The 13,285-nt window shown below is 36.9% G+C and overlaps 1 protein-coding gene across 4 annotated transcripts in view; it reads left to right on the top strand.

Annotated features, from left to right (window-relative positions):
- Window positions 1-11,132, top strand: part of ARMC1 (armadillo repeat containing 1) — a 33,896-nt gene extending 22,764 nt beyond the window's left edge. For all 4 annotated transcript variants that reach the window (XM_014873042.2, XM_014873041.2, XM_014873039.2 and 1 more), the window contains exons 4-7: window positions 4,585-4,774; window positions 8,030-8,146; window positions 8,230-8,304; window positions 8,869-11,132. In XM_014873042.2, the coding sequence (XP_014728528.1) occupies window positions 4,585-4,774; window positions 8,030-8,146; window positions 8,230-8,304; window positions 8,869-9,060 (574 nt within the window). In that variant the 3' untranslated portion in view covers window positions 9,061-11,132. The remainder of the gene's footprint in view (window positions 1-4,584; window positions 4,775-8,029; window positions 8,147-8,229; window positions 8,305-8,868) is intronic.
- The last annotated feature ends 2,153 nt before the right edge of the window (window positions 11,133-13,285 follow it).

The raw sequence follows: 13,285 nt of genomic DNA, 5'->3' as shown, positions 1-13,285 counted from the left end.
TGGCCTCAATCATCACCTTCTGGGCCTGGCCATCTAGCCAATTTCCAGTCCACATCACAATCTGGTCAGCCAGTCCACCCTTCATCAGTTTCTCAGTGGGGATTGTGTAAGGGCCAGTGTTAAGAGACAGTACACATTTGCTCTCCCATCCCAGTGAAGCCAGTCGTTTCATTGTAGAAGGCTCCTGGGGCATTCAGGCCTGACTTTCTTTGTGAATCTGGCCTCACTCTTCCTGGGCACCTTCAGATTTGTTCCATCACCTTCCTATGGGTGCAGAGATTATCAGAGCCTTGAAATTTCATGAATGGACAATTAACTTTGACATTTTATTGTGGGTAGTAGACGAACTGAGCAAGTGCATCCAAAAGCAGAATTACTACAGAAGTGAAACTTCTGGAATTAAATGACATAACTCTCCTTTTGATAGAGTCTGGGATGTAATGGAGTCTTGGGTAAAGAAAAATCCCCTTTTGTTTGGAAACCTCCTGTGTCAAGGTTATAAACTCAGTAGAAACACGGTAATGAAATGCTGTTGTGTAGTGTGTTTGTTACATGTTTAGCTAATGTGTCTTTAGAGCACAATGGGTGCCACTAAGGAAAGGCAAGTAATAGTTCCTGTGCTTGTGCACAGGGTCTGCTCTACTTTGAGCAGGATTACAGTTGCATGTTTCCTCTGATGCAGTTTATATGTAATTTACAAGTATGTACACATCTTTATTTTTTAAAAGAAGCATAAAATAATATAGCTTAAAAAAGGATAAGATTATATTTTACACACTCATGCCCTCATGTATATATTTATAAACTTATTTTTGTCTCGCCCCTCTCTAAAAGGGGAAAATCACTATTTTAGTCTTTCTTAGTCTTTGTGCTTCTTCTAAAGGAAGAAACTAGGTCTCTGTTACCTTTGCATCAGATGAAGCTATGCTGGGAAGGTTGTCATGCCCTTCTAATATCATTTATGATGCTGTGAGTGTACTTCAGTCATGTGCTAATTGTACAATCGTAATGCTGTACACCGCTTACATGTTCTTTTCAGGCATCTGTACTCTGCCCACATCACACACCTTTTGGAGTTGTAGCCATTAGTGTTCATGTCCTTTAAGGTTAGCTAAAACTTAAAAAATTCTTGCTATGCTAATAAAACCTCTGTAGCATTTGGGCCATGTTTAAAAAGTTATTTTTAATAGAGTAGAAAATGAGAACTATTTCTTGTATCCTCTTCTGACAGATACAGCACGTGTCACTTGGATTCTGTGTTCATATTTCTTATACAGTCAGCCTTGGGTGAACATAATGGAAGGACAGGCAGCAATCTAGGATGACAGGAATTCAGGAAGACAGTGAAACTAAAGGATTGTGTTTTTGACAGGCATCTTCTGAATCTTGCTGAAATAATGTAAGATGTTACCGCCTCTGAAAGAGATGGTAACCAACTCTTGCCAACTGTTACTCTGCTCTAAGTATATGCTACCATTTCCTTAGCAGTATAGCAGAACACTAGTCATAGAATCACAGAACAGCCCAACTTGGAAGGGACCTCAAAAGATGATGTGGTCCATCCAACCTTTCTTGGGAAAGGGGACCTAGATGAGAGATTATCTTGTGCCCTGTCCAACTGTATCTTGAAAACCTCCAGCTGTACGGTGTTCCTTGGTGAGATTGTTCCAATCACTGATTGTTCTCAAACAAAAAAAGCTGCACTGTGGCTTTATTGAATGCACCTGCACATTCAGTGGTAACTGAATTGCTATACTGGAGTGGGAGAGGGAGAAAGAGCAAGAGTTCCCTTGTGCTGCTCTGATGGTGGCAGGAGGCTGGGTCAGACAGCTGTGGGCAGTGTTAACTGAAACTACTGACACACAGGTGCTGGGAGGGCTGGTGTCATTGCCCTCAGAACTCTTCTCCTACAGTTTTCTCATTTTAGGAAACAAAATTGAACATCATTGAACATCACCTTGGTTTTGTAGCCAAGAGGATTTATTATACTTGCTTCCAGATAGATGTTTGTTTTTTTTTTTTCCTTAAAGATCATAGATTAGTTTGGGTTGGAAGGGACTAGGTCCTAGTTTGGACTAGGTCCTTTAATCCAAACCCTCTGCAATGAGCAGGGATATCTGGGACTGAATTGTCCAATTTGATGCTGAATGGTTCCAGGGATAGGGAATCTACTGTTTCTATGGGCAATCCATACCAGTGTTTCACCATGCTCATCATAAAGAATTTCCTTTTATCTAATCTGATGTTAGCATATAAAGGTTTATATTATTTTTACAGCTGTTGCAGAAATTGCTTTAATGAAAGAATAACAGGTTGCTGAAAACTTGTATTCACTCATTATACCAATATTTAAAATTGTAGAAGGTTTTCTCAGGAATTTTGGCATCTTTGTTTAACTGAATTGCTGAAAGTGTAGTATTTTATTTCTGCAGAGTAAAATTGATGTATACCTTCACTTGGGATTGTTTTGTAATCTGTTATTTCTAAGTGGCAGCCATTGTCCTTGTAGTGTAGTGTCTCAGTTTCTTGCTGCTTTTTTTATTACACAGTCAGTTGCTTATTACTGATTCTCTTTAAATAAGATTAAAGTCTTGCATTTGGGTTTTTTTTAAAAGGTAATAGGGGTAACTTAGTGGTATCCTCTGTTTGGAAAAATACAGGAAATTATCTGAGTATCTTGTTTGAGTGTGTGTGTATATACATATAAAATTTATCAATATAGACTTGTTTTAGGAAGATCTTGGAATAACTGAGTCAAATAAGACCCAATTTACTTTTGTGTTTTAAAGTCAACAGGTTGTTTCAGTTGTGCAGTTAATAGCAGGTCATTAGTTTTCAAGAAGTGTGCCAGCTATAATGTTGGGAGAATAAAACATATGAAAATCACTGTTGATTTTTTGCTTTTAGGCATTTGAATATTTTAGATTTGCTGACATAGTGACAGCTTTAAATTCTCTTTCTTCTGTGTAAGTTTGTATATATATGCACATATATATTAAGGCAAATATTAAGGATGCTTTATTTCTCATTTATCTTTCTGACTTTTTTAAACTCTGTGATGCAACAGTACAATTGTTTTGAAGCAAAACCCCTTACTAACTTCATAGTGGGTGCTGGAGGTGGAATAGTGGCAATAGTGGCTTAGTGAGCTGTATTTAAACTTATCAAAAAATAAAACTCCTCTATTATAAATCACTTGATATAGGTAGGATTGTTGTTGAAATAAATTGGCAAAACTAATAGGTGGATTAATTCCTTAATCTCTTGATAAGCTATCACTTTAGCAAAAGCTGATTTATTATTACCTCAAGACATCCAGTTGCATGGCTTTATCATCAGTTCTATTACTTTATCTAGTAAATTATGGAAGGATGAAGTTGAAATCTTTGAGTTCCCAGCACTTGTTTCTGTGAATTAACATAAGTGATTTTTCAGTATAGGAAAGAAGAACATAAGCATGTATTTAAAACTGAACATATGTTGGAATGCTTTCCCTTTCTAGGTCTTGGTTATTTGCTTATTACCACTTTTTGCTTTTTCTTTTTTTTTTTCCCTTTGAATGTTGTTACTCTACTGAATTATCACAAGAACTGACATTTTCCTTTCCAAATGGGTGCTGTTCAAAACAAGGTGCAGAGAAGTTAAAAAGGCTAGCTGAGACCCCCCACAAGCTGAGAACTTCTAACATGGTTGCCTTAGTGTTCTCTCTTGTCCATATGGTAGGATGGAAAATGTGTTTAATGTCTAGTAATTAAGGAAGTCAAATGGAAAAAAATAAATCTAAAGGTACTTGTTACTTACTTAGTGTTTGCTAAACAAAGCAGCAAAGCTGTCATTCATAATTTTAAGATTAATTGCAAGTTGATGCAGTAATAATTTTGTTTCTACACAAAGCTTTAAATCACTGGCATAATTAAAACAGGGCTGAATTTGAACAACAGATTTATATTAGTACCTTATTAAAATTAGTTTTAATTAATCATAAGAATTCAATGTATGTTGAGTCTATTATCTACTTTTTTCTATCCAAAAAAATGCTCTCATATAATTCATACCATTAATTTTTGTCTAATCAGAAATAGCCCTTTTGATTTTTCAAGAAAAATTGTATTTCTGCTATGCTGCTGATGCTCAGTAACTTTGGAGAAGAAAACATTGGGAAAGATGCCAGTTCTACAGAGAAATTATTTTTATTATGTAGCAAGGAAAGTGGGAAACAAAGCGTGTCACAAGACAATTGGAGAAGTTTTGTTATTAAAAAAAGTAAAGTTCAACACAAAGTAACCCTGGAGCACTGACCATGTACTACCGTGTTTGTAGTTGTCAAACTGATGTAAACTGTGTTCATGTTATTTGAGAACAGACCTGTTTATAATGAGCATGGAATCAACAAACCTACATAAAAATTAGAATCAGGAAAAGAAAATAGTTTTATACCATTTCTGCTCTCTTCACTTAACATTTTTGCCATGTCTTGACTGTACCACATGGAATATTCCAGTTGCAATGATGTCATCAATAGCTTTTTGCAGTATTAACGTGAAAACAAATACTTGGAAATCTTAATCCCTTTTTTTCTTTAAGGACCACTACACCAGGAGAGACTAAACTTCTGGCTTCTGAAGTCTATGATATCCTTCAGTCTTCCAACATGTCAGAAATGGACAATGTGAATGAGATGAACTATCGTCGGCGGAAAGCACAGTTTTTCCTCGGCAGCACAAATAAGCGTGCCAAGACTGTGGTTCTGCATATAGATGGCCTTGATGATTCGGTAAGGAAACCTTCAGAGTTTGTGTAAATTAGGCATGCTGTACTGGGATTTATTTGAACCCCAGAAACTCAGTCAGGCTCCTTATGTGACATCATCAATTGTCAGCAATTTCTGTGAATTGTATTTTGAAGCATGAGATATGTATAAAATCTTGCATAAATTAAGCTTACTCAGAATACCTAAAGATGATGTTTTAAGGCAGTTTTCATGATGGTTTTTCAAGAAAGAGCAGAATAAACAAGGTGCCTTCAGCATTTTTCACTTAAGGATCTCTTGTGGTTGTATAAGTGTGTTTATCTAAAAAAAGATAAGATTCCTTTTAGTTATAAGAGATTTCAGACACTAGGCTGGTTTTTTTTAAATTCCCAAATTAGAAATGCTGTATTTTCTTTGAGTTGGTTTTGCTGCATCGTCTCATTGTCTGTGAGATCTTTTGTACTGTAGTGACCAGAATGGCATTTGAATTAATGAGGTCTCACTGAGTCTTTATGTAATGTCAGAATAACTTCTACAGATTTATCTACCATACCCCTGTAGATAATACCCCAGGGCCATGTTTGCCTTTTTACGGCTGCCAAACAGCATGTAGGCTGTTTAAGCATGTTATCCACAAGTGCCCTCCGGACTCTGTATCTTTCAGTTTTGTACCCATTTTAAATGATCAAACCTGATCCTTTGCTCTGTTGCTTTACGTTCTGCCAAGTAAGCATGTCCACGGGCCCAGTTTGCCAATAGCATACCCACTGTTCTGTTTTCATAAGACCATAGTTAATTCCTTTAGAAATAACATGCTGCTCTAGCTCACTTTATACAAATATTTTTTACACTTTTGGCCTTCCAGCACTTGCTCTATCTAGAAAGGCAGTGCTTTGTCAACACTGTTGGCTTTTCTACGCTGTCAAATTTTTTAAATTCAGTCCCATAAGTTGTTATTTTTAAGCTTGTAGTTGATTTGTTTGTTCACAGGTATCTCCAAGCAAGAAATTTCATCCACTTCTACTTCGTGAGTTTAGATATTTTGCCTGTAGTACAATTATATCTTAAAAGCATGTCTCTGTTTTCAACAAATGGAACTTAGCAATATTTGTGAAGTTTTCTCTCTCCAATGCTTAAAGGTGTTGTGAAAAACCATTGAGTATTCAGATAATCATCACTAGACAGCAAAACTGCAGGTAGATCACACCAGTATGTTTTCCTAGCTTCTTGTTAAGGGAAAATCTGGCTGTGCAGAGACTGAGAAGGCTGGTGTACGTAGCTCTGTATTTCATCAGATGATTAAAGAAATGTTAAGAGGTGCTCACCAGAAGTTGAACATCCCTGTAATGATAAGTAGGGATTGGGAGGATGATAAGGCTTGTGAGCAAGAAAAGCCATTTAGTTTCATTCAATAATTTATTCCTGACTTAAGTAGCAGAGAATATTAGGTTGCATGTATGAGTTTGAGAAGGCATAGTGAGTAAACACAGAGCTTTGGACGTGGTGTTCTCAGTCATTGACATTTGTAAAGGGAAGCTGCTGTTAGGAATGGTTGCAGATCCTACAAACGCTTGTGGATTTCGAAACCTCAAATAGTAGATATTGATTGTTTTAGGAAGAGAGGGGAAAGGTCATTTTTTTGTTTAATGTGGTGTCAGGTGTTTTAAGATCTACTAATCAAATTTGGTGATAGAGGTAAAAAACAAGGCAGTAACTCAGGAGTTTGTGGCATGCCCCTCAGTCAGTTTTCTAGTCTGTACATTTCAGTAGTATTTGTGAGGGGCATGGTAATCAGGGTTTGGTGTGTAAGGAATTAACCTAAATTTTGCCTGTGCCCATGTGTCAGGAGTACTATGCAGAAAGATGTTTAGTTGTGTATTGCTGGGGTTTGTGGCTACCTGCCAGTCAAATGTCTTTTGCAAAGTATGTCTGTGCAGCAAAGCTAGTGGCTGACAAGCTACCAGCTTTTTAAAGGAGTTTGTGTGGACCTTAATAAGTTTTGTCTTTTAAGAAATTATTCACCAGTTATCTGATCACTGAAAGCCTCATTTCAAATTAAACTGATGTGCCTGTGATTCACCTGGGATCTTAAGAGTAAAAAGCTGAATTCTGTCACAGAATTACTGCACATCCATGTATGAATATATTTTTTTTATGTTAAGAAGCTGTGAAAGGGTTGCTTCCTGTGTCCAGAAGTAGGTTTCAGCTTTCACTTGTGTAAGGCAGCCTATCACATCAAATATTTCCTTTGTATAATAAAGGTGGCCTGACAAAGTTATTTTTTGGAAAACACAAAAATTTTAGCTGTTTCAATACATAAACAAATTAATTGTTTCAATATATATGCTAAACTGCTAAAAAAAAACCTCAAAGTGCATCAGTTTGTTCTTCCCGAGGTTAAAAGAATTTAATTTGCTTGTTGTGCATATAGTGAATACTGACTAGTGATTATTTGGTAACTAATGCAAATATACTTTGAAATAACTAATTATTTAAAACTTTGCAGGGGAAAGAAAGAGTTAACGGTATCATTATTTTAAACCTGTGTAAAGGCTGTCAATTTATTTCTGATACAGTCCATCTTTTTTATCCCCTTCTGTGAGTCTGTCAGTCTCTCCAGATAGACTTTAATTCTTTCTGTTGCAACCATCTTGTGCAAATATTAAAAAGGGGGGAAAAAATTGAACATTGTAAGGTAATGTAGCAGATGCAACTAGTATGGGTCAATGTAATGTTACAGCACAGTAGGTGATGTCACTTGCTTTAAACATAGCACTCTGTGTGTTATCAACCAAATATTTTTCCTTTAAAATAAGAACTAAGCGTTTGCTGTGCCATGTCTGTGAGCTGCCACAGATGAAGCAGCTGAAAGGTACAACAGCTGCTTTGATGCATTCAGTCAGTATGGAGCCAAGGTGTCTGATAAATAGCAACTTAAACACTAACTACTCATCAATGAGCACTTCAGTCAATCAGAACTTAACCAGAGGGGACTGTTTAGCTGATCACACGGAGAAAACATTCTTTGCTTTTCAGCACTTTTCTCTAATTATTTACAGTTGATTCCATCCTTCTTTGATTTCTAAAGTGTAAGCAAATTTTTCTTTTGTGGCAAGTGTCTAATATTTGTGCACTAAAATGTAAGTCTTAGTTTTTCTGTTACTCAACCACATGTTTGTAACCATGTGTCTTGAGACATACAGGAACACCTTAACAATTAATTGTGAGCATTTTCACATGGTATGTTTTTTAGTTGTGGGACTCTTGTTTGTTTTTCAGTCTCGAAGGAATCTTTGTGAAGAAGCCTTGTTGAAAATTAAAGGTGTTATTAGTTTTACCTTTCAAATGGCTGTTCAAAGGTGTGTGGTCCGAATTCGCTCAGATTTAAAAGCAGAGGTAAGTGCTTTGTAACCCTCCAGATCCTCACATTATTGCATTCTGTTGCACTGAGCTCTTGCTTTTTTTCTTGGTATTTGTAGGCTCTGGCAACAGCAATAGCGTCAACCAAAGTTATGAAGGCACAGCAAGTTGTGAAAAGTGAAAGCGGTGAGGAGGTAGGATCTGTATCTTTCTAAATATCAACTGTTACAGCTCAGTTGTATCTTACACATTGACACCTCTCTGCCCATAACATCTGATAGATGGTAGGCAACGTTTTTTAAGTGTGAGTGCTACACATTCAGTGTGGGGAATCACACACAAGGAGAGTCAAGGATGTCCCATGTCAGAAAATGAATCCATAGAACAGTTATACAGAAATTACTGATCAGAAGAAGGACAAAAGTACTGTAATTGATTATCTTCATAATGATATGAAAAGGGTCACAGTAAACGTGGTGAGTTTTCTTGGTTGGAATTGCTGATGTGCTTTTGTTTCACAACTACACTAAAAGGTAGTCTGTATTTTCTTGATACTTTCTCTATTTCCCTATTAAGCCAAAGCTTTTCTTGTGTACCTTCTAAGCACAGTAGGTTTTATTTATGTTCTTGCTCTATAGGGCGATAGGGAGGAGTCTCACAACGTGCATACCTGTCACCCTGAACATGTATATATTTTTACTTCCATTCATTCTTTTAAGTTACAACATTTGACATAATTTTATCTGTTGTTTTACCAGATGCTAGTTCCATTCCAAGATACTCCAGTGGAAGTAGAGCAGAACACAGATCTACCTGAGTATTTGCCAGAAGATGAGAGCCCTACTAAGGAGCAGGACAAAGCAGTGTCTCGTGTTGGGTCACACCCAGAAGGTGCAGCGAGCTGGCTCAGCACAGCAGCAAACTTTCTATCACGATCTTTCTACTGGTGACTTGTATTTGGTGTTGAAAGACTGTGTGAATGAACCAACAAGGGGGCCAGTTTTCCATTGGTTTGGTGAACTGCCAAGTGCAATTTTTGCAATAAATCATCACGAAAATTTTAGATAAGCAAATGTATGCTGCATTTTACATTTTATTGGACGTTTAGACTGACAGGGCAGGGGTCAAAGGACAGAGGCCTCCAATCAAATTGTTCCTTCATTAGTTTTTCATGCAGATTTTATTGCTTCACTTTTTAAAAATGGGTCCACTGTTATATACCAAATGTTTATGCTATTCCTATAGAGCTTTAAGTTTGACTTCACGTGAAACACATGGTAGAGAGAATCCATTCAACTCGTCTCAGGGCCTCTGTGAAAGAAAATTCCTAATAGCTCCAGTTGTACATTGAATGAAATGCCCTTTTCATTTCTACATCCCTTTGGACTAACATTGTTTTGTTCAATTTTCTAGATTTTGACTCCAGAGAAAAAATACAGTCTGCCTCTTTTTTTTGGCTTTTTTTGCCAGCCGTGTTCATAGCATGAGCACGAGGATCCCCTTTTGCTGTTAAACTAGAATCACTACAGACTTGAAATGTGTAATCCTTTTTGTGTATATTGATCTTTTTCCCAGCCTGCCCTTAACCATTGGAGTGCTTAAGATAAGAAAAAAAGGGACTGAAATAACACAAATATGTATACATACATTGTACAGTAAATAAACTAGAACATATTTGTAATGATGGGTGTGACTGACTGATATATATATATATATACATATATATAACTAATAAATACCACTGACTGCTGTTTAGGCTAGCTGGGAAGACTAGCAGAAAAAGCTGTGGTCTAATGTAGTGATGACCCATTGCAGCTCTGCCTGCAGAGAATAGAGGAATGTAGACTATATTTGATTAAGGAATGGTGTTTACTGTTAGGAAATATTTAATGGTTACTAAAACTTTAAACTTGAAGTATAAAGCAGGACAGAATGCCTCTTTGCCACAGTGCCACACTCGTAAATTTTGACTCTTTTTTTGTTTGTTTTCCCTTAACAATCCCAATATGCAATTACTGTTTCCTCCTAATGTCCTTCAGACTCCCATGAAAATACATCAGCTTGGCTTAAAAGCATATGCAGACAATTGGCTTTGCCCTGTAACTTACAGACAGTATACATTTAAAGATGTCTTAGTAATTCCTGTGAGCAGAAGTGATAATAAAAGCAAAACTTCTGTAGGTAGAGAACAACATATATCTGAGCTGTTAGTAAACACTGTGCCTGAGAGGATTCGATACACAGTGCTTGAAAGCTGCAATGCCCCTGCTTTGTTGCACCAGAGAAATACAGCTGAGAACTTTGAAACATGTTATAAACGTCGTTATACAGTGCTTTTTTGTGGTAATGTATTTGCTATAATATGAATCATATTTACCACTTGGAGACTCAAAAAAAAATTTAATGCATCAAAGTTATTCTCCTGTGCCTATGCACAAGGAATAAATAAAAAAACCCACAGGCTGTCATAGTACTACAGAAATGCTGAGGACATGATAATGTAAAATAATAATAATAATAATAATGCAGGTCAGAGTTCACCCACCCAGGTTAATTGTTATTCAAAGAAAAAAAAACGAAATCTTATTGGCAGACTAGATGTCTCATGTTTTTTACTATATCTAGTTTATTTTTGATTCAGGTTTACACGCACAGATTGAAAATACAGGCTTTTCAGGGCATGTATTGCTTTAAATATGTAATGCTATTCATATTGCTGTCTAGAATGTTACCGTACCAAATGTGTTTGAGAAGTCCTCTGTTCTATAGCCATGAATGCAGAGTTTTGTTTTTCTGCATTAACATCTGTTTGCATTTGCATTACTGCACATCTATTTACTAAAAGACTACACCCTTTGGATATTAATGGTTCAATACCAGTAGGTATTACAGTTCGTTTGTGCATTCGGTCTGTAGGTGTGCTTTTATGACAGTATTGCAGCTCTTGTAGAACAGTTTAAGGCATCTGTAAAAGTTTTTGAAATACATTGTAAAATAATAAAGGATAATATAACTAAACAAAGCATGACTGGTGCCTTTTTAAATGTCTAAAGAAAATCTGGTGCCTTCTTAAATGTTCTGGCATTCTTTTAAGCTACTTGTTTTAGAAGTGTATTCATCTTTAATTTGACAGAGAGGAATGCAGATGTCCAGTCATAGTGAGTCCTTTGCTGTATGTCACAACAGAGCTTTTGTATATGTGTAGAACATGCTTACATTTGAAACAAAGGCTTTTGTAAAAAGTGGGTAAGCAGATGATTCTTGAGGATATTATCTCAAATTCATTCTTAAGGGGGTTTTTAGACATTAGCTTTTTTTGTTTTTTAATGACTGGTGCTATGTAGGTCATATTTCATTAGGGAAATTAAGAAAAATCAACACATCTGGAGAAATTTCTTTGATAAAATGGGGAGGGGGGAAGTCATAGCACAGACTCATTAATTTTATGCTTGTACTTTTTCAGAGGTCAGATGAAGAATAAGAAGACCCTTTTGCTCTGACCTAAGGATACAACAAAAAAAATTTACAGCAAAAGTAGAGGCTTCTAAAAAGAAGCTGAACTGGGAGACATGGCACTGATACTGCATTGCAAAGTTGCCAAGGAAGTCACTGCTTACATCATGGTGGAAGCTCCTGAATTGTCCTAGGGGTTATCGCTGTGTACAGAAAAATGGAATAATCACTACCATGTTTCCTCATAATAAGATTAAATGCTGATGGGATAGGTAGAGGCAAAATTGAGGTTCATAGCTGTGCCCCTGTGAGCAGCTGTCAAAGCACTGTAAGCATTCTGCAGTACAGTGAAATACATTATACTCTGGCTTTCCCACTCCAAGTCATCTATGGCTTATTCTGTACAAAAATAGCTGATGTGACTGAGTTTTGCCACAGGCTGTGTAAGCTGGTGAGGGGGGTACTGTGTGGAGTTAATTTGGAAGAAAACATTGACTACCTAGGCAGATGCAAACTGGCAGGTGTGAAGTACTCCTGTAACTGCCTGCAACGTTAAATAAAATGTGGGTGTGCCTTTTTGCCTCTGACAACGTTCTAGCTGTCAACTAACAGCGTTTAAAAACACACCTAATAAAAATTAGCAGCACCACTCCTTCCCATATTTCTCTGGCAGAAGGCTGAATTACATAGTTTTTCCTGTTTCTTTGTCTGTACCTAATTGTTCTGAGTTCCTAAAAATGTTAACAACCCCTGTGTGTTAAGATTAAGGGTTGAAAACAGAGAGATGACATTAATGTCTCAACCCATCTCTGATGCTGATTGTAATTCTTCAGGAAATGTTGAAAGCACATGATTTGGCAAAAGGGAGTGAGTGGAGGGGTCACTGGAGACTTCTTCAGTGAGGTGTAGGATCTAATTAGCCCCAGGCAGGTGACTGCCTGTTGAGATTCCTGCTCTAAAGTTTAGTATAAAGCTATTAGGAAAAGAAATTGTAGTTTACAGAGGGCAGGCAATGGTCTTTGTTTAGCCTGTATTGCAGGTTTTGAAAAGGGTTGGAAAAAGCTGATAGTTGCAGTACTTTGCATGTATATAGATGAACGAATGGACAGCAAGGTCTAACTGCAAGCTGACACATGTGCCACATCAGAATGAAACTGTTTTAAAGTTTCTTCAAGATACTGTTCGTTTATGTATATGTTGCACTATGCAAGTGACTGCAAGAGTTAGAGCTTCCTCTGTGGAATAAATTAAGATCCCTTAAAGCAGTTAGTCTCAAGATACAAACACATCTCAGAGGAGGTGCACACTTTTAACAGATTTTTGTGCCAGTTGTCATAGTATAAGTTGTTTATTATGTTCGGATCTGAAGGCTGCTGTCTGGATCAAGTTCCCAGAAGCTCTCTCTCTTCGTGTCTACCAAGATACGGAACTTAGTTGCTAAATAATTTCTGCACTGTTTAATACTTGCCCAGTGGCTACAGTTCAGGTTGATCAGCCAGTGCTGCTCTGACTTGTTTCTAAGGAGCAGAATAAAATCACAAGTGAAACCAAACTTCTTATGTCAGAAGCACTTCTGTGCCAGCAGTGCATTGCAATATGTCTGACTGGCATAACAAAGGTCTTTTAAGTAGCAGTTGTAGAAATCTGAATACCACAAACCCACCATATGACAAGAGTGTTGTTTTCATTTCCTGTCAGAGCACCGAGTTAAGTTTGAATACA

This window comes from Sturnus vulgaris, chromosome 1 (assembly GCF_052056855.1).
Source record: "Sturnus vulgaris isolate bStuVul1 chromosome 1, bStuVul1.hap1, whole genome shotgun sequence".
NCBI classification, from domain to species: domain Eukaryota; kingdom Metazoa; phylum Chordata; class Aves; order Passeriformes; family Sturnidae; genus Sturnus; species Sturnus vulgaris.
This window is presented reverse-complemented; position numbering and strand designations above follow the sequence as displayed.